The 22275-nt window shown below is 41.0% G+C and overlaps 1 protein-coding gene and 1 long non-coding RNA gene across 2 annotated transcripts; both read right to left on the reverse strand.

The window, feature by feature from the left end:
- Nucleotides 1-12693: 12693 nt before the first annotated feature.
- LOC108699551 (extended synaptotagmin-1-like) lies at nt 12694-18236 on the reverse strand. The gene is made up of 15 exons (XM_041573093.1): nt 18166-18236; nt 17944-18016; nt 17649-17738; nt 17081-17136; nt 16862-16982; nt 16552-16713; nt 16325-16407; nt 15897-15945; nt 14976-15065; nt 14790-14885; nt 14605-14676; nt 13925-14011; nt 13671-13817; nt 13326-13498; nt 12694-13124 (listed from the first exon to the last, which is right to left on the reverse strand). The coding sequence occupies exons 1-15, from the start codon at nt 18234-18236 to the stop codon at nt 12932-12934; spliced, it is 1563 nt and encodes a 520-aa protein (XP_041429027.1). The 3' UTR covers nt 12694-12931.
- A 518-nt stretch (nt 18237-18754) lies between these two features.
- On the reverse strand, nt 18755-19968 carry LOC121397092. Its single transcript, XR_005963441.1, has 4 exons — nt 19933-19968; nt 19656-19700; nt 19268-19303; nt 18755-19030 (listed from the first exon to the last, which is right to left on the reverse strand). It is a non-coding gene; the product is annotated as an uncharacterized LOC121397092 (long non-coding RNA).
- Between the last annotated feature and the right edge of the window lie 2307 nt (nt 19969-22275).

A 22275-nucleotide genomic window follows, 5' to 3' on the forward strand; every position in this document is an offset into this window, starting at 1 on the left:
TGAAACAAGTACAGTTCTTTGTTTAGTACTGTTTTTAAAGGGGTAGTTCACCATTAAGGTAACCTTTAGTATGTTATAGAATGGCCAATTCTAAGCAACTTTTCAATTGGCTTTCATTATTTATTCTTTATAGTTATCAGCGTCACTAACCCCTTCTGAAAAGCAAATGCTCTGTTAATGATTGTTATAGCTAATTTTTATTACTCATTTTTTTATTCAGGCCCACTCCTGTTCATAGTCCAGTCTCTTTTTCAGATCAATGTATGGTTGCTAGGGTAATTTAAACTCTAGTTAGCAGATTGCTTAAAATGCAAAGTGAAGAGCTGCTGAATAAAAAGCTAAATAACTCAAAAACCTTAAATAAAAAATGAAAACCAATTGCAAATGGTCTCAGAATATCACTGTACATCATACTAAAAGTTATCTAAAAGGTGCACATACTATACAATTTTCCCAGTCTGAACTACAACTTGCAGCCCTAGATGTGAGGCCTCTCACTACACTACAGCATGGTGTCACCTGTAGTCAATCTGTGTCAATTGATTTGCAGCCCATGAAGCGACCTTATCCTAAATCTCACTGCTGCAGAAACAGAGGCCAAAGAGGTCACAGTCGGGCAGCCCCACAGCTCCATCAGTGATGGGGAGGCTCCGTGCACCTGTCCAAACAACTGGAACACCTGTGAGCACATCCTATGCTTTCGGTCTGATTTAACGGCAATGTCGCTTCTCTTATTTTATTAATGGGGCTGTTCATCTTTGAGTTAACTTTTAGTATGATGTAGAGAGTGATATTCTGAGACAATTTGCAATTGGTTTTCATTTTTTATTATTTCTAGTTTGTGAGTTACCTTTTTATTCAGCAGCTCTACAATTAGCATTTTCAATCTGGTTGCTAGGGTCCAGCTTACCCTAGAAACCATAAATGTGTTTCAATAAGAGACTGGAATTTGAATAGGAGAGACTCATCAGAAAGATGAGTAATAAAAAGTAGCAATAACAATACATTTGTAGCCTTACAGAGCATTTGTTTTAGATGGGCTCAGTGACCCCCCCATTTGAAAGCTAGAAAGATTCAGAAGAAGGCGGCAAATAACAATAAATCTATAAAAAAAGACCAATTGAAAAGTTGCTTAGAATTGGCAATTCTATAACATAGTGAACCACCCCTTTAAAGGATAAGGAAAGTCTTCGTGCACTTGGGGGTGCCAAATTTTAGGCACCTCCAAGTGATTGTATTGACTTACCTGAAACCCCGATCCTCTTTCTTCGCACAGCTGCACATGCCCAGTGGAACGAAAAGCCGAACTTTAACTAAAAAGTCAGCTATTATGTTCAACTGTGCATGCGTTTGCCCTTGGAAATTTAAAGAAAGAAGAAGACGGAAGAGGATCACTCCGTGGTGCTCACTGGTATAACCCCGGGCAGGTGAAGTTTTTTGCTGATAGGCGCACCGGCCCGGGATTTCAGGTAAGTAAATAAAATCACTTGGGGGTGCCTAACATTTGGCACCCCCAAGTGCAAGATGACTTTCCGTCTCCTTTAAAGTATTTCAGGTCCTTCAGTGTTGAAGTTCCCAGCTGGCTGTATATTAATCTTACCAGGTTGGAGAACTCAGAAGTGCTGCACTAATTTCATTCAAATGCAAATCAGTAACTCTAAGCAAATCTCGTTTATTAGATGTGTCCCTGATATTTCCAAATAATATGGTATCCTACCTTCCGGTTTATCTGATTTGGCGAAACAGCATGTCCCATAGAACATTGAGTTTCCCTTACATTTTAATCAACTGTCCACATGAGGTCACTCTTTTCCCACTCATGCACCAAGTATGCGCTTCATCACTATACTGAGATCACTCACACAAACACAGTATTCCTTTCTCTCTCCATGTACTTATGTTTTATATAACAAAATCCAAAAATGCACTGTTTAAAAGGGGTTCTGTTATAGTTATTGGGCTATCATAATTTCACAATTGTGGCACAGTAATATAAGCCTTTATCATTCCTCGGGGGTCCCTCTTCCATCTGTGTATTATGTGATATGTAGTTATGGTAAAACTCTAGTAAGAATGATTAAAGGCATAATATTGTTTTAAAAATAATTTCATATTTAGAAAAGGATTAGATTCTTGTTACATGAGAGAGCTTGCACCATATTGTTCTGACAAATATGTGATATAAATAATAGTCCATATTGATAAAAGTGATGTGCAGAATAACAATTTAGCCCCAGAAGAGATAAATTTGTGAATACCAACAGGGGTTATTCACATTTGGATAAACGTTTAGTATGATGTAGTGATATTCTGAGACAATTTGCAATTGGTTTTCATTTTTTATTATTTATATTTTTTTAGTTATTTAGCTTTTTATTCAGCAGCTCTGCAGTTTCAGCAGTCTGGTTGCTAGGGTCCGACTTACCCTAGCAACCATGGATTGATGTAAATAAGAGGCTGGAATATGAATAGGAGAGGCCTGAATAGAAAGATGAGCACTACAAAGTAGCGATAACAATACATTTGTAGCCTTACAGAGCATTTGTTTTTTAGATAGGGTCAGTGACCCCAATTTGAAAGCTGGAAAAAGAAAGAGTCAAAACAAGAAGGCAAATAAATAAATAAATACTGAAGACCAATTGAAAAGTTGCTTCGAATTGTCCATTCTATAACATGCTAAAAGTTAAACTGAAGGTGAACCACTCCTTTAACAGCTGGGTATGAAGAAAAATACAAAGGGGGGTTGTGGGAGCACTCACATTGCTAAGTAAAAATGTATATAATATAAGGGAAGTGCTACCGACAGCCAAATGGGTCAGTGCACATTCCCTGGGCCCCTGTCTAAGTAATTCAGTAAATATACAAGTGCATGTGTTCACAAGGACAGGGGTTTTTAGTTACAAAGTTATTGTAACACCTATTTGGGCCATACGGAGTTAATTCCCCAGCTAGTGCACTAGAGCATGGGTTACACGTGACTAACACTTCAGGTTAGGGCCTTCGCTATATGGAAGATTAAAGGTGTGGTGTAGTGTAACTACAACTCCCACAGGCTACTGAGCGATAACAAAAGACTTGGGCGCCAGGAGGTTCTTAATAAAACAGTAACGAGGTTTATTGAACTTTGCACGAGGCAAGTGACATCAGGTTTGTATTCACGCAGGAGCTGAGGCAACAGCATATAGAGAGGTCACACAGATCTCAGGCAGGCTCACCTAGAGCAGACACAGGCATTTCATGAGGAAGAGCCTCCATTAGGCATTTGCAGATTTCACACACATTCCCTCCTGGAAGTTGTCAGGGAAGCAGCTTCTACCCTACAGTCCCTCTTCACTGAGGTCCCTGACTGGAGGCAACACACAGAGCCTCTGGGAAGCTACTCCCTTACTGCAAATCCTTGTTGGAGCTTCAGCTGCTCTTTCTCTCTATCCTATCTGCCTTTCTCTCCTAGAGAGACTATGACAAGTCTGCCCTAGTATATCTGTTCCTCATTCACGGGGTTACCTGGTCCCCGACTTGGACACATGACTTCTTCTGGGCCTATTGCACTCAGTCCCCCTGAGCACATCCAGCTGGATCAGCATCCAGAGGCGGAAGAGGCCACTCCTTACACACACTATAGTGCAGTGTAGCAGGAAGCTGTCACACCTCTAAGAAAAAGGGGGGGGCTTAAAGCTGCAGGGCAGATTAACCCGTAGGGGCCCCTACATTATGATCATAAAGTTGATAAGCCACTATACCACGTCAAGGTAAACCCCACACGGTGGTCCCTAACTTGTTTACCTCTAGTCATAGTATAGAGGATCCTGTGCCTCTCTGCATAATAGCATTAGTTGAAGTAGAAGTCTGCTAAACCTTGGTTTCAGTCTGAGAGCTAGATCCTCCCCATTTTTAAAAAAAATTATAATATGAAAATGGTAAAGACAAAGTAAAATTAAATATATAAGTGCATACTTAGAAAGTGTATATATATGTATTAGTACAGGTATAAATAAGTAAGAATATGAATGTGAACTAAAAAATATAAAGGACAAGTTAAATAAGTGTAGTAATAGGTGTCGTGAATGTGTGTCAAAAGTGTGATTAGGTGCAGTTAAAAACATAGGGCCACCATTAGTTAATCGGGGGGGGGGGGGGTATGGAGGGTGCTACAAACCACATGAAGCTTAGCCAAAGCTTCAGGCTACATAGCAAATATAAAGAGGGGTTGTGGGAGCACTCACATTGCTAAGTAAAAATGTTATTATACATTTTTTAAAAAAAATAGGTGTTAGTTTGGGCAATCACTCTCTTTTAAAAGCTGTAAGCTAGCAGCAGGGGAAGATCTAGCTCTCAGACTGAAACCAAGGTTCAGCAGACGTCTACTTCAACTAATGCTATTATGCAGAGAGGCACAGGATCCTCTATACTATGACCAGAGGTAAACAAGTTAGGGACCACCGTGTGGGGTTTACCTTGATGTGGTATGGTGGCTTATCAACTTTATGATCATAACTTTGTAACTAAAAAACCCCTGTCTTTGTGAACACATGCACTTGCATATCTACTGAATTACCCAGGGGCCCAGGGAATGTGCACTGACCCATTTGGCTATGTCGGTAGCACTTCCCTTATACTTATATACATTTTTACTTAGCAATGTGAATGCTCCCACAACCCCCCTTTGTATTTACAAAGAAAAATGCCACACTTGCTGTATTTATAATAAGAGTGAATAGGGAATTCTCTGCTTTACTAGAACATGTAAATCAGAACCATGAACAAATACAACGAATATCAGTAAAGAACAAAGTTTTAGTTATTAACCCCTGTGGTGCACCACTTATAACAGCGTTCAGGCCTGCTCGTTGTGTAAACATTTTGGAAGTAATGTAGCATGTAGCGCAGCAAAATTTTCTGACCACGCCCCTTTCTGTGGTCACACCCCCTAATTACCATGTTCATTTTACAAAATTTGGCAGGTTATGAAAGTTTCAATTATTCTCATTATCTAAACAGTTTTTTGTGCCTCAAAATTACCTTATTTGCACCTGTTAGCTGTTGTGGGCTCTCTGCTAAAAGCCAATTAAGTTAGAAACTTGTTTCTTTTTCTGGCTGTTCAGTGCAGAGAAAAATAGGGACTTTCCAGTACAAATGAGAGACTGCAGCTTGAGCTGTCAAAAGAGGGACTGTCCCTCCAAAAAAGGTACAGTTGGGAGGTAAGTATCCCGGTGTTGCATCCATCAACTCAAGTACATTTGTAATCCATTCATGTGTATCCATACAGAATTCTCAGAGAGTGCAGTGTCCAGTAGTTAGTCCTGACTCTCCTTTTGGATAAAATTGGGCCAGTAACTAAGCCGGGGTAACTGACCCTAACGGGTGCTGGAACCTGGGGCTCTGACTAATGAACCTTGTGGTTCTTATGAGACAATTCCGAGTCCCTAACTGGGCCCTAAATCTGCGACTGCAACAGCTACAATGAAGGCCTATTGGAACAGGAACCTGAGGGGCCTAAATTGCAAGGAGAGTAAAGTCCTTCCCTGACTGACACACAAAGTGGAATCTGCAGTTGGTGCAGCTTTCCCTGCATTTTACCTCCCAGGTAGGGTTGCCACCTGGCCGGTATTTCACAGGCCTGGCCGGTAAAAATGATAGTTGATCCCAATGTTATTAATAGGGAAAAAAAAATATATAGGAAGGCCTGTACTTTTTTCCAGAAAAGGTGGTAACCCTAATCCCAGGGAATCTGTGCCTGCTCTCTCCATGACTGCCCTGCCTTTTCTCTTTCCCAGCATTCCCTACTCAGTCACATGGCCCCAGCCTTACTGTTTCCGGATTGCCTAACGCTGCCATCTGCAGGCTGGAGGCGACCTTTGCATCATCCTCATTTGTCTGCAATATTACAATATGACCTTTTTATGATGATTTTTATTCTTTATTCCTCCATTTTTATTATTTTCCTCCTCGAATATGAATAAGCCCTTGGAGTACCAATCATGATTGACACCAAACTACCAGAACAACTAGTGCTAGTGCAAAATCCCTTTGAGAGCACACTACATTTAAAGCCAACATTAATGTACTCGAGTGAAGATGATTCAAATCAAGTTGCCTTTACAAATCACATGCAGGTCTGGACTGGGATTCACAATAGGCCCTGGCATTCCATGTACACAGGGGCCCAAGTAGCCCCCCCCAGCCCAATAAATAGTGACTGTCTATGCAGGCCCTGATTTGTGGAGAGGCCACCAATGCCTAGCCTAGGGTGGCAGGATTTTAGGGGGCAGCATGCTGCCCAACCACACCCACATTGGTTCAGAAACACTTGGAATGAGCAGGAGATACAATAGTTTTTCAAATCTCCCATGCACCAATCCCCATTGATCCGATCCCGATGATGAAAATTTGAGCAAATAAAAGGGAGGGGACAGGAGTGACGAATGACAGCGGGCCTAGTGGGGCCTTCTATGTAAATCCGGCCCTGTGTCTATGGCAATTTACAGCAGCCCCTCTTCCATTTGCCAGAACCTACAGATTACCAGTCCAGGCCTGATTACATGCATACAAAGCACCACCTTGTGGCAAACAAATTTAACAGGAAAACTAGGCCTGCTTAAATATGAATTGTTTTTCTTTTAAAAGAGGAGCACCATGGAACCAATCGGTCACAACTAGGGTTGCCACTTGGCTGGTATTTTACCGGCTTGACCGGTAAAAATGATGGTTAATCCCAATGTTATTAATAGGGTAAAATGATAAATATATAGGAAGGCAAGGCCAGAGTTAGAGGAGAGGTGACCCTGAAAGGTCAGGAAAGTTGGACCCACAGCTTGAGAGAAATAAACTAATCAGAGATGTCCAGTCTTTAGTTGTTACGGATGCTGGAAGTGGGGGTTAAACAACACAGAATCAAAATCCTGTAACACGCAACACAATGTGAGACCTTAGGTTCTATAAGAGTGGCCCAAACTGTCTCCCAAGTGGGGCTCACCAACTGGAGTGAGGGACCCAGTATGAAGGGCAATAATATGGCTAAGATTTGGGATGAAGACTAACAGGAAGATTCATTGCTGCTTGGGAAAAAATAAGATTTAAGTTACTAGATTCTTACCACATTACTATAAATTTCAAATTAGTCCTGTAAAAATGTACCTTTTGTTGGAGGACTTAAAGGAACAGTAACACCAAAAAATAAAAGTGTTTTAAAGTAATTCAATTATAATGTACTGCTGCTAACAGCAGGTAAAAGTTATGTGTTTGCTTTAGAAAGACTACTATAGTTTATGTAAATAGGCTGTTGTGTAGCCATGGGGGTAGCCATTCAAGCTGAAAAAGGAGAAGAGGCACAGGGTACTTCTTAGCAGATAACAGATAAGACTGCATCTGGAATCTACTATATAACTAGTTCTTTGAGTGGCTGCCCCCATGGCTACATCATACCTTGTTTATACAGAAATGTTTTGAAGCAAACACACCAGTTCTACCAATGTAGGAAACAGTACAATATATGTTAAATACTTTAAAACACTTACATATTTTGGTGTTACTGTTCCTTTAAGAAGTCCAACACTCCAAAAGTAAGAATTGAGTTGTAGTGCTTCTGCCGAATCAACTGTTTGAGTCTCACCAGGGTTGGGACTAGGTATGTGTAGAACAGGCAGCTGTCCAAAGTGCTGGATTTGCTGGGCGGGCGTCCCTAGGCCATGTGGTCCGCACGGTCCTATCGCCTGCTGCCCACACTACCTCACTCAGGCTCAAGAGTGTCAGCATTCTATTGCCGGAGCACTGGGGAGCAGCGTGTCCCCAGTGCTCCCGATAGGGCTGCTGGGTGGCATGTTGGGAATCGGAAGTTTAAGAAAATCTCCCTCTAAATTGGTTGTACCTGGAATAATTTTAGTAATTCTAAGCTAAGTGGGCTTCCCTTGATCCCAACTATAGACCTCTGGTTTCTGGGTAAACTTTATGCAGGGATTGGGAGCTTTGTATACCTGACATTGTGATAGAATTATTGGAAGACACTGAGAATTGTAGTTTATCAATAGCATGTTTTGGTGCCACAGCAATAGCCATTAGATGATTATGTTGTATATTAGAAAGATGCAGACTTTTCAAAAATATATAGACTGATGAACAGTCTAAGCCAGGTCTGGGCTGCCATGTCCAGCCATGTGGAAGCTGGAATAATGTGCTTGGTACAGAATGCACGTTTTTGTGTGATATGAATAAAACATGTGTGTCTTAATCATTTGCATCTTCCATTCGCAGATTCACTGGTGGGTTTTACCAAGAGCAGATCTGAATTCCGCAACCCCCCAAGCCTCTCATTGATAAACATGCTGGGTTATCACTAGGACAAAATCCAGTGTTAGGAAATGATAATGTATTTGTAACATACAGTAAATCTTGTATCATTACAGTATTTGGCCTGGGCCTAAACCGCTTTATTAGTCGCACGCATTTAATGAGTAATGTATCCAAACATATTTTTTGGAGCAAAGCCACAGTTTAGCATTTTACATTTTGTATAAATCATAATAATTGAATCAAGCTTGTTGTAAAGCTATACAGTAAATAGAACCAAGACATTTTCTGTCTCGTATCCAAGCTCTATATATATATATATATATATATATATATATATATATATATATATATATATATATATATATATATATATATATATATATATATATAGCCCTACTGAGTTTCTTACTCCACACATGTTGCAGCAATGGCCTCCATAAAGTCAATACACCTGTGTATGCAAAGAGAACAACCGGGCAATGGAGTGCCCAGTGTATGCCATGGTTGCCACTTGGTCAATATTATATCAGTTAAAAAATATTTTGATGCTTATGTTGCTCCCCAACCCTTCTTATATTTGAATGTGGCTTATGGATGAAAAAGGTTGGGCATCCCTGCCCTTCAGCATGCATAAACCTTTACCTATATGAACCTCCTGGGTGGAATGGTTATAAAGTCCAGATGATATCCTTCCGTAACAATTTCGTTGACCCAGGCATCCGAAGAATGCTGAATCCAAACCTCCCGGAATCGTAACAATTTTCCCCCAATTTGCTGCAACGATTCTGGAGGGGGTGCCACGTCATGCCGAGGTTGTCTTCTCTCCCAAAGACTTGTTGTGTGGCCTGTTGGTCTTCCATGGGGTACGGTTCTTCTCACCGCCCTTGGAATGAAAGTGAGAACTTTGTGGTGAATTGTTCCGTCTCGAGAACCTGCCACTTTGGCCACGAAAAAATCTTCCCCTTCAATTACTTGTGGTGGCCCTACTCTTGGCCTGTGGGAGGAAGGTACTCTTCCCTCCTGTTGCTTGGGAGATGATTTTCTCCAATTCTTCTCCAAACAGTCGTTGAACCTTAAATGGGATTGATGTCAGTGTTTCTTAGAACTCAGGTCCGCCGACCAGTTTTTGAGCCACAATGTTCTGCGTGCCGCAATGGATAATGCTGAAGTGTGAGCTGTGATCTGCGATGTATCTAACGAGGTGTCACAGAGATAACTGGATGCCTCAGCGATTGATTGTGCAGATGCTAGCAGATCCTGTCGGGGAACTCCCTCTTGTATGTCTTTAATAAGTGTTTCAGACCATGCCTGTATAGCTCTGGACATCCAAGCTGAAGCTAGGCAGGGACGCAGCGTGGACCCAGCGGAGGCATAGATTGCTCGTAGGAAACCTTCTAGCCTTCTATCGGAAGGATCCTTAAACGCTGCTGCATCAGTGACTGGTAGGGTAGTAGATTTAGACAGCCTGGACACCGGCGCATCCACTGCGGGTGGATTAGACCTTTGTCAACTAACTCCTTGGAAAATGGATATGATTTGTTAAACTTCTTATTGGTCTGAAACTTGCGTTCAGGTGCATTCCATTCATCCTGAATTATACTGAGTAACTGTTCCTGCTCAGGGAAACAAACTGTAGACTTGTGCTGTCTTTTGAATAAACTGGATGATTCTCCTGTCTTATCTGGCTTTTGGGAAATGTTCAATACCTCTAAGACCCCTTTAATGATGCCGTCGACACCATGCGGAATATCCTTGTCTCTTCCCTCATCCTGGTGTTCTTCCTCATCTGCGGATGAAGAACCAGAGGAATAAACTTCGCCCTCAGAATGGGAAGAGAGTTGTTCAGGGGAAGACTGGTCAGATTTAGACAAGTTAGCGGTATTACCTTTTGCATCTTCACCCCTTTTGCGCTTAGCAGAGGATTTATGGCTAAGCTTAGCTAAGGCCTTTCCCAAATTGTCTGCTATAACAGGTAACCCTTGTAAGGAAGCGAGAGACTGGGAGAGTTGCACTGCCCATAGAGGTGGGGGGGGTTTCTGTTGAGGTCCCAGAACCTTTACTCTGAGGGCTGACCTGTGTCTGTGGCACATTTACTGCTTGGGTTTCAGGTGAACCCCCTGAAGCAGTGGCTGCCCCCTGCCCCATAGTGCAAGACCTGCACAGCGGCTCACCTTGACCACCAGGAAATTTATGCTGGCACTTAGTGCAGGCCAAATACCTCACCTGTGCTGTAGCAGAGACTTTTCCCCCTGCCCTGGTGAATAAAGCCACTGGCCTACCTTCTGCCATGTTATGGATGCAAGGAATGCCAGGGAAGGTGTGCAGAGTTCACCGGCTATAAGCAGATAACTTATACTTGTGCAGGATAAGTTCTGTGTCCCCTCTGCGCCCTACTCGTAAGAATCGCGGACAAAATGGCCACTGGAATGCAGCGTGTGTTCCAATGACGCGCGACAATGCGCGCTCATAGTAATTTAAAATGGCCGCCGATATGCAGTGAATGGAACGCAATGCGTTCCGGATTCCTCAACGGCCTGCGCAGACATGCAGCAACCTCCTGTCTCTCTCTAAAATGCAAGAGACATGAGATGCTGCTGCTGCTGAGTCTAACTGCGCACCTTCCTTTCTTTGGCCGACATGTGGGTAGCAGCCATAAGCCCTGAGGTAGACAGAGGGCGAGGAGTCGAGGAGTCGAGAGTGGGGGGGGGGGGGGGGGGCGGGGGGGCAGAAGGGCGGGGAACCCCAAAGGCAATGACCTAGAAAAAAGTCTGTGCTACTTACCCCCCCCACACCGGCCAGAGCATCTGCGTGAATATTTCCATGCAGGGAACCTCTGGGTGGTTGTTATAGCAAGGCTAGGGATTTAACCCCGGTGTGTAGCACCACGTAGGGGGTTAACCTCTTCCAGACAGGTAGCTCTGCCTTGGGTATGACCCTGGGTATCAGCTGAGGCTGAACGTAGAATATCTGTAGAGACTCTTCCCGTCTCGAGCACGTCCATCCTCCCGTGAGCAGGACACTTAAAAAACTGAATGCTAGTGTATGGTGTGTGGGGGTAAGCCTCATGGCCATGCCCACTTTAATTAATATTCAAGTGTCCTGCCTCCGGAGAATGGAGCTTAACCCCCATCGTCCCTGTGTCCCCCTAAGACGACAGAGAAATGGAAGTTTGTTTATGGCCACAGTTACGAGCTTAGGGATGGAGCAAACTCTATGGTTGAAAAAGCTGATTGGCTAATGGAACCTGTTAGTATTGAGTGACTGATCAACCAGCCATAGAATGAGGGTCACACTTGGACCAGTAAAAGGATCAGTTCAATGTATCTATTTATGAGTATGTCACAGATTAGTACAGATTCCCATCCCTAAACATAAATACAGAATGGGCCTTTAGATTGCAAAAGTGTTCTGCAACCACAGAAGTAGAACATTCACAAGTGAGCCACTAGAGCATGGATCCCCAATCTTTTGAACCCATGAGCAACATTCAGAAGTAAAAGAAGTTGGGGAGCAACACTAGCATGAAAAATGTTCCTGGGGTGCCAAATAAGTGCTGTGATTGGCCATTTGGTAGCCCCTATGTGGATTGTCAACCTACATTGAGACTCTGTTTGGCAGTGCGCCTGGTTTTTATACAACCAAAACTTGCCTCCAAGCCTGGAATTTAAAAATAATCACCTGCTTTGAGGCCACTGGGAGAAACATCCAAGGGGTTGGAGAGCAACATGTTGCTCACGAGCTACTGTTGGGGATCACTGCACTAGAGCATAGAGTCTGACTTGGGGGATCTCGGCCCTCCACAGCTGCCGCATCAGGGGCCCACACATGCACCTTCAGGCCCCCACCACCCCAACTGGCCCCACAGACTTCTTTCTTATAATAGGAGTCACTAACCCCAGCTGCCAATATCAGAGTATCACTCTCTACACTAGGGGTCCCCAAACTTTTTACCCATGAGCCACATTCAATTGTAAAAAGAGTTGGGGAGCAACATAAGCATGAAAAAAGTTTGCCTCCAAGCCAGGAATTAAAAACAAGCACCTGCTTTGAGGCCACTGGGAGCCACATCCAAAGGGTTGAAGAGCAACACAGCAGGTCCAGTTGATTTGACTTATTTCTATAGATGAATGAGAATCTTCACAAACATATAGCAACACGTTGCTTACGAGCCAGTGGTTGGGGATCACTGCTCTATACCATACCAAGAGTTAGATTTAACAAACCCTTTAAGATTTTATACTTCTACTGAGTGGTAAAAAATAAAGACCCCAGTATCTAGGGTTTCTGGTGGGTGTAATAAACAGTTGTTTTTGCTAGAAAACACATTTTATTAATTATATTTTTATTATTTTATTTTCTATGCAATCATTGTTACAGAGTAACAAAAACATAAAAAAATTCTATTCAAAATATAATTGGAAGATGTAAAAAATGGCACAACTCCTCTCTAAAATCAGGACAATTTAGGTATTGTCCAGTTGTCAAAAACGCCCCTGATCCACCCAAAATCCCTCCCACTATCAGGGGCTGTAATGACATAATAGGTGCAATTGGAAGCGAAGCAGTAATAATCTCAAATCTGCCATCTTTGCATTAGTCGAATTAATGTAGAAAGTCACTTGGACGTTGAATGGCGCCGTGGAATTCATTTGTTGCAGACAGTTCTTATTGCTCGTAGGATTGCCTTTACTTTCTGCATTATTGTCTTCTTTGGTTGCTCCCCTTTTTCCCCAGCTTCTTCAGAATTTGTGGAAGTTGCACGTACATTTGTCTGTCTCCATATTTCTGGTTGTTCAGTGTCACTGGTTGTCTCTCCACCAGTTGCTGCTTTGGGCAGTCTAAACAGAGCATTAAAGAGATTCATTTCATTTGTTCATTCAGTAAATACAGAACTTTCTTCTACTAATCTACATAGAAGTCCTCTTTGCCCCATAGTAAGTTAGGTTGAAATAAAGACACACGTCCATCAAGTTCAACCCTTTATTTTTTCTTTAACCTGCCTAACTGCCAGTACTGTCCCACAATACAATACTCCTTACCTCTCTGGTTTATGCAGCTTTTTTAAATTTTTCCTGAATGGGGGTCTTCTCTTTATACAAAATTTGGGGGCAGCTTTTGGCTTATTCACAGTCTTATGTTTAGGCTGTTGAGAGCTGGAAACTTTGGATTTCTGATTTTCATAATTTCCAATGGGTAAGGGAGTAACCAAAATCTGTGTGAAAAAAAAAAGATTGGATAAGCATTTAGAGAAACACGTCCCACAACCACAGGCCAGGCCCCTATATATGTTATCCATATGATATTTCCCTTTATTATAAATCCATGTAACTATTAACACAGATGGAAATAATGATACAAAGTTACAAAAGAATCCTTTCACTTACCTTCAACTCGAGTGTAACCCGTAAAGCACCACAAGGTTCAAGCCGACCGAGCTGGAACCAGTCTGTGATAGTGAGATTTTCTGCCATCAGGAGCCTACAGATGGGCACAGATACAGAGCCCAGGGATCCATGATACCGGTCTTCTACCTGCAAAATACAGAGTGTTAGGGAAAGAGGCTAACAATGCACAAAGGAGCCTTCTGACCATCAGTTACAGGTGAGAGGAGGACAACTGTGCAGGATTTTCTACTCACCATCAACTGCACTTCCTCCGTATAGGGGTCCTTAATTAGGAAGCTGAAAGCCTCGTTCCATTCTGGATCAGTGGTGTTGATATGGTACTAGAAACAGAAATACAGTCAAAATGGAAAAGAGTAAGTAAGGGAGCACTAACAGTATATATGCTATTATTATGCTTTACATAACCTCAAAATAATCTGTAGCGCTATACATAGAAATGACATATCCCCATGAACCCCTACTATTGTGGCCTTGTGTTTTTCGCTCTCTCTCCCAGAACCACCTACATATGAGAAATATACCACTATTCGTCTCTAGCTTATGCAACTTGCAGAAAGCAAGGGACTTCCAATATTCTGCAATAATTGGGGTTTGCAGCACTTTCTGTGCTACTCAAGGTTTGAGAGATAATTATGTTTGCCCCATGTGATCACAGAAAATGACTATAACATTGTCTAATGTTAATGATATAAAGTCATTTTAATATATTTGGTAATATCTGAAAATCTATAACTTTAAAATTAATTTACAGTATAAAACTTGGCTTTTCCCACTGCCCTTTAGCTGGTGTTGTTGACTATAGCTTCCAGCTTTGGTTAATATAGGAATGCTGTGAGTTGTAGTATCGGAATAGAACATGTAGTTAAGAACCCAAATCTACAGGTAGCCAGGTATCATATATATAAAGCATTACCAAGGTAAATTTAGTAATATCCCGGACACTGATTTTTATAAGGGTGGTTGGCATCTTGTTTCCAACGGTCATCTGTAAGACATGAAAGAAGAACATTAAAATAAAGTAAAGGGTCTAAAGATGAACACCAGAAAAAAGAGAAATGACAATGCAAATTGTCAATGCAGTGGTTCATTAGTACTGACCTTAATGTCCCTGGCTCTCTTTACATGCACATGGAGGACCGCTGAGGAAAATTCCTTTATCTGTACTGGCTGAGACATCTGGTTCACCAGCAGAACCTGGGAATGGATAGACAAGTTACATTGAGCAGAGAGCCGAAGGTACCTTCCTTTCTCCAAGCAGCCAGAGAAAAGGAACACAGACATTACCTTTCTAAGCTCGGCAGGGTCAGAAGCAAGGTTGAGCCGCTGACTCCTAATGTGAAGCCTTCCAGGGGCCGCGTTATCAAATGGGAGCCACTAAAAGGGACAGAGAAACAGAACTCAGTGAGGAAGTCAGTTCACAGGACAGTCATGCCCAACCCAGGGTTGGAAACTCATGGCTTCTAAATCGATACTTAAAAAGTCCTTCATGCTGCATGGTTAGTTAGCAGAGAATGATGATATGTTCTGTATGGCTACATACCAGGGGTCAGCATCCTTTACTATCAAAAGAGCCATTTTGCCCCCTCTTCCACTAAAGAGAAATAGTCTGGAGCCACAAAACATAACACAGCTTATAAACTTTTAAAAGTTTTAACCTTTTTTAATTTTAATTGCTACAACAACAGAATACAAGAACAGAAGTGCAGTGTGTATGTGTAGGCCTACTTTGAAATAAATTAAACACTGAATAGCCCTATTAAATACTAGTGTTCTCATCTGTTTAATGTGACTTCTCCATGCTGAATTTCCCTCTTTTGTCTTGAGTGTGTGACCGTGGTAAGGACCATGATGAATCATCTTGCTGCGGCTCGGTCTTGTCTGTCATTCCTGGGACGTCTATACAGCCCTCACACCTTCTGGATGTTTCCTGAGTGTGCGACCACGGTAAGCTAACCGTTAGCTTACCGCAGTCGCACATTCAAGAAGCCGCCAGCAAGTGCGAGGGCTGTATAGACGACATAACAGGTAAAGCCACAAGACCGAGCCGCAGCAAGCAGGATGAAGAGCCGCAGCAAGCAGGATGAAGAGCCGCGGGTTGCCTACCCCTGCTACATACAAACAAGTGCTATTCATGCTAATTAACAGGATGAAAAAATCTCAGCAACAGAACATGCAATTATAAGCCCCGGCATAAACATTTCTTACTATATCAAGGTTAGCATCTTTCATGGCCTCTTTCACGCTGATTCTGCAGCTAGACACGGACAGAAAAAAAGAGCTCAGTTACTTAAAGGAAACATGAATTTAAAAAGCCAAACTCAGGCACCATCTTCTGTATCACTGAATCACTTTGCTGATGGCACCAATCGAAAGCTCTTCGTCATTGAACTTATAGTTTTACAAACAGGGATGTTTTTCCATTTCCATGACTGCAGGGAGGGGGGGTAATGGAGGGCAGTAGATGGGAGTTTTGTTTGTAGTGAGGTTAGTTCTCTTTTAAGAGCCTCGGGAGAGCAGTGCCTTCATTTTATAGAGAAAAATACAAATGCAACCATATAATGTGATCACCTCCCACCAATCCGTGCCTGCCTGTTGAGATGCTAGGAAATGATAATTATAAATATTCTACTCACCTGCCCAACAACTCGTCCTTGAACAATCTGTCTTCAAAGAGTTGGAATACAATCTCTTGCTCTGGGATGTCGTTAAATGCCATCTGGGAAGAGAACATGGAATGAGCTTAGAGCTTATAATGTGTGGAACCAGTGCTTGAATGGTACCATTTGTTCTCCAGCTTTTCCTTCAATATCTGTATAATATCTGTAATTTGTGTGCATGTAAATGTATAAGCAAGCCATACCTCAAATGCCTGGTGCCATCTTGGATTGAGGCTGTTGGTGGCCACACTTGTTCTTGCTCTTTGCTTGGCACTGCTTATGGCAACGTAAGAATTAAGGGTTCTTGCTGTGAAGTCCTCGGTGCTAAAACCCTCAGCTTCCAATATGTATATACGCAATATATTCTGCAAAGTAACAAAAGCTCATTAAATTCAAGATAAAGCCCATGACCCAACAGCAATAAGCAGCCCAGTGCCATACTATGCCATGTGTAGCAACCAGTAACAAAGTAATAGTTAAGTATTCAGCACTGATCTGAATTCTGGGACTTACCACTGTCTTTTTATAGTTCAGATCTGTAGCGTTGAAATTGAGGGCCATTGGGAATATCACAGAGGTTGGCTTAATGAATAACATTCCTAAAAACTCTATGAACTTTTTGGTTACAAACTTGCTGTAGGGGAAGAAAAGAAATCATAGAGATGAGCACCATTTAATCATTCATTAGAAGACATATATAAATGCAGGGAACATGGCAAAACAGGTACTTACTTAATAAAAGAGAGGTTGGCTAGTTTTGAAAAGTCCGTAAATGTTATATGAATCTCCTGCAAAAAAAATCATATTGATAATATTAAGAGGGAGCGCATAAGCTGCATATTACATGCTTATTGTCATGTAATCACACACATATTAATAAACAGAACTAAACGAAGGAAGAATTACTAGAGGAAAGGTCTTTGATTCAACCTCGTCTACTAAATGACTGATTTTACAGATACATGAAATTCAAAATAGAACAGCCTGCACCCATTTATGTTATTACTAATGTGAAAGGAAATACAACTTATAAAGGGTAAACGTTCCTTTAAATGGCCCCACATTATCTCTCCTCCCCAAAACTAAAAAATAGCCTTACTAGTGGAAGTGGCTAATTCATCTTTAGTGACTCCATATCACTGCCAATCTGCTAGTCAGAAAGCCAATGGTGTGGTAGCAAATAAACACCCCTTTTAAGATTTCCTCTTCTTTTTGTTACCATTATTTTCCCATGAACCCCAAATGTTTCATTGTATCTGCCTTTCCCTAGAGCAACAACTTCCACTTATTACTGACTCACCGGTTCTTCAGAGAAGTAAATGACCATTGCACCAAAAAATGGTGGTCTGTCCAGGATTGGTTCGAAAATGACTCGGGTTTTTCCATTCAACTATCAGAGAGAAAATGTTATATAATTACTCAATGCAGGATAGAAAAGGTAACTTACCCAGTGATGTACCTCCACAGGCCAGGCCCTCCAACAAAAGGATTTTTGGGCCCCCAAACCCTGAGGCTCATGCACCTGCCAGTCACCCATGACTCACATGGTTCTTTTTGCTGGGAGACTGGATTTGTACATTATGCCTGCCACTTACCTGCACTCTTTTTACTTCGAATCTGAACACTTCATTTGCAAGTGAAAATCTCAGCAGTCCATCTAAATAAAATCTGCAATAAACAGGAACAGGATTATTTGCCATGCAGATGATTTGTCTGTGCAATACAAGGGACTGGATAGATATGACTGTATATAAGATATTGGAGCAAAGGTGTGCGGAACTAGGCACAAGATCATAGGTTCCATGCAAGCAACTTACACAAATTTCAGATCGATGGAGAGGCGCTTTCTGTTCTTCGTCCAATCTATTGTCACTCCAGTTATTTTCATGGCCTTAATAAAACACAGGGGTATTAGAGGGTGTGGGCCAAAAGTTCTCTAAATGAGATTCTTAATGGAACAGAGACCCAATGTGGCTATACTATCGGAAGGAAAGGGTTTAGGGTTTTCCCATTATATCTGTAAATATTCCCTTTCTGAGTTGAACTCAAGCTATATACATACAGATATATACATACTAATTTGGCCAAATAAAATGCATTTCAAGGCAAAGAATATGCTGTGCTTTTTACCAAACACTATACCTACTAGTTTATAATAATGTGCAATAGGCTTTTACCACCTCTTCAATGTGATTGGTAATTAACTTGTACCACCCCATTGATGGGATCGGCTGGGATTTCTTTTAAATACTTGTGTACATTTATTTTAGCCTATGAGTAAGTGCCCATACGTGGCACAAAATCAAATATGATAATTTGAGACATGTAACAATAAACTAAATATATTTTACACTACAAACTGTTTGGTTCCAGATTGGTACCAGTTTCCAGTTTGGATTGTCTTGTCCCCCCTTTGATGAAGGTCTGGGACATTTGCACCCGGACCAAACATTCTTAGTGGTAAGTTATACCCTATTCCTTCATGTATGCCTTAGAGAATATGTTGTGGGCCTCTTACTGAAGGGAGTAAGAAAAGGGGGTACTTACCTTTTTGCCAACGTCGACATGGTGTATCTTTAAGGTCGAGAGCAGGGGGAAGTAGATGCTCAGAAATTTCTCACAGTCATATTTAATGAACTTATTTAAAAACTGTGAAAGTTGTGGCCAGCTATCAGTGATGACCTGGGGAGAGATTGAAACAAATGCAGCTAGTGAGTTGGTACAATTTATGGCAATGGAGGAATTTGCAAAATCCCCAAAGGCAGGCAGAAATATGTCAGGCACTCAGGCAGGTAACCAGCACCACCAGTCAAGATCCTCAGCAAGCAAAGCCAAGGGCAGGATCAGTCACCCACAGACCCACACATGCACAGCTGTACCCACCCACAGTACCCACACAGTATCCAGCATGGCTCTTACCCTGTTCGCGAATCTGATCAATTCATCACTTATTTCCTGTAAATTTGGAGATAAAAAGAAACATTTTAGGTTTCATATTTAATTATTGTACTTTCACGTTGATACGAACAGCCTATGGGACAAGATAAAAACGTATTCAGATGCTTCTCAGAGCACTTTTGCTATTTACATTTTTTTTCTATTTTTGAATATTTCCGAGATATTTTAATACCTACTGCTAATATCAATTGTATGGCTTAACTGGGGTTAATATTTGGGGGAGGGGGTAGAAAGTTACCATGGCGACAACTACATTCATGTCATCATGGAATCCTAAGATTTGCCACTGACATATACACACACATGTACCAGACACAGACACACAGAGATACAATATACAGTCCCTTACTATAGATTCATCTTCAGATTTCTCTTCACAGGAGACATGGGGGTCCTGCAAATTCAAGAAAAAAGGGAGGCCGTTAGACTTATAAATACATAAATACAATAGAATAAATATTCCACAGTTTCTAATCATTTTAATGATTTTGTTGCATTTTCAGAGATTTCATTTTCATGACGACAACTACGTTGATATCATAATGGAATCCTAAGATTTCCCACTGACATATACACACACATGTACCAGACACAGACATACAGAGATACAATATACAGTCCCTTACTATAGATTCATCTTCAGATTTCTCTTCACAGGAGACTTGGGGGTCCTGCAAATTCAAGAAAAAAAGGGAGGCCGTTAGACCCAAAAATACAATAGAATAAATATTCCAGTTTGGGCTTTGCCCAAGCAACAAACTGATCCCTTCCAATAAATGTATCAAATAAAACATCAAAGAGGACTCTCCAATATGTTGACTTTAGTTTATTGTTGGATTGTCTCTACATAGTCAGAGGTGAGTGACAGTTATAGTTAAATAACGGAACATAAAAATAAATCCAACAGAGGGCAGAGAATAAATGAATGCAAAGCTCTTATATAGTAAATATTATCAGTAACATTGGGGACTTACTAGTCTTGTGTTGTCTTTCTTTTCTTTTTCTGCTGATTTTAGGGGATTTTGTGTGTTTCTGCATTTGCACAATCCGCTCAGCCATAAAATCAGAACAATCAATCCAGTTATTACATTGTATACGGCCACATTATTTTTTTGAAGAAAATAACCAAAAAATATGGCTAAAAAGCACTTAAAAAAAAATAATCTCAATAAAAACATAATTCTGTAAAATTTAGGTAAAATTAAAAGAATGTGTAATTTTCTTGTTAGCAGTATATCAGGAGAAACTCCGTCTACACTGCCAGCTAAAAAATGACTGATGTTTTTTTACAAGCAACAGTAAAGCTTTTATAACCAGTGATGTCATAAAGGAAAAACTTCTCTCCCCATTGTGATGTCATAAAGGCAAGATTATCTCCCCATTGTGATGTAATCAAAGCAAAGTTCTTCCCATTGTGATGTAATCAAAGCAAAATTCTTCCCATTGTGATGTCATCAAAGAAAAATTCTTCCCATTATGATGTCATCAAAGGAAAGTTCTTCCCATTATGATGTCATCAAAGGAAAGTTCTTACCATTTTGATGCAATCAAGAGGATACAATATTAGTCACTAAACATAAAGCATGTAATATGCCATTTCATATTAAGGCAGCTGTTTAATTTTACTTGACCTTTACATCTAATAGCAATGACACAAGCATACGCCAATCAAAGTTAGTAACAAATCTGTTAAACTGAATAACAAGTGTAGTTTGCAAATAACCAGTGACAATAACTGAAGAAGTGCAGCTTCTCTTCCCATTATGATGTCATCATACAGGAGCATACCAAACGGATGTCCAAACAAGCAGGGTGGAATATACTAATTAAAGGGGAAATGTGATAAAAAAAAGAATAATAATAAAACAGTAGCTTGTACTTGATTCAAACTAAGATATAATTAATCCTTATTGGAGGGAAAGCCAGCCTATTGGGTTTATTTAACTATTCCATTTTCATATTCATTGTTATTTTCAATGAATGTTTGTTATTATTTAAAAAGTTCTGGCATTGTGCAGAGAAGTCCTCCCCACTGAATTCTCTCCTCATAGCTTTCTTATCATGGTCAGTCCTGGTGGGTTTTGCATTGAATAATCAGTGCTCTCTAGGCTTGCGGGTACTAAAACTCAGCAAATCAGCAGATTCTGTTCATTTATGGTGACATAATAACGTCACTATTAGGGGCTAGTAATAATCCCATGCATGTGGAGATTTGGGGGTAGTGTGGCAACTTTCCAGAAAGGTATACTGGCCTTCCTTTACTGGAAGAAAAGAATTAGGCTCCGTCCAAATAATGCGCAGCATTCCAATTTAGCCAAGTCTCAAAGGCTTGGATCTGAAGCAATTGTTATTCCCCTTTAAATTAACTTTTTCAAATGATGTAGAGACTGATATTTGTTGGTTTTGAGTTATTTAGGTTTTTATTCAGTAGGTCTCCAGCATGTAATTTCAGTATATAATTTCAGCAACATGGTTGTTAGGGTCCAAATTACCCTAGCAACAATGCATTGATTTTAATTAAGAGACTGGAATATGAATAGGAGAGGGCCTGAACAGAAAGATGAATAATAAAAAGTGGCATATAGGGACCCCAAAAAAAAGCCCCCCATATGGCCTGTCATTTCAGGTACTGCAAAATCAACACATTTACATTATTTTGGGGTGGGCAAAGGTAGAAAAAAGTATGTTTACCCCTGAAAACCATTTATTTTCGGAAAGTACACATTTCCCCCAAATCCAAATTGGGGTATATAAATCTTTCTACTCCAAAGCCCCAAGTCGCAAACCTTTCCTTAATTTGACGATTTTGGTGACACTTCCAAAGATCACCTCAAAATTTCAAACCTTCAGCATCTTATGTTCCACATACTATTAAGTACATAGTCCATAGTCCTTGGCAGTTAAAGCCCCTGCCTGCCAGCACGTAAGCTGTATGTGCCTGGCAGGCAAAGGGTTAAAATAGCATGAAA

This window comes from Xenopus laevis, chromosome 8L, assembly GCF_017654675.1.
Source record: "Xenopus laevis strain J_2021 chromosome 8L, Xenopus_laevis_v10.1, whole genome shotgun sequence".
Taxonomy (NCBI): domain Eukaryota; kingdom Metazoa; phylum Chordata; class Amphibia; order Anura; family Pipidae; genus Xenopus; species Xenopus laevis.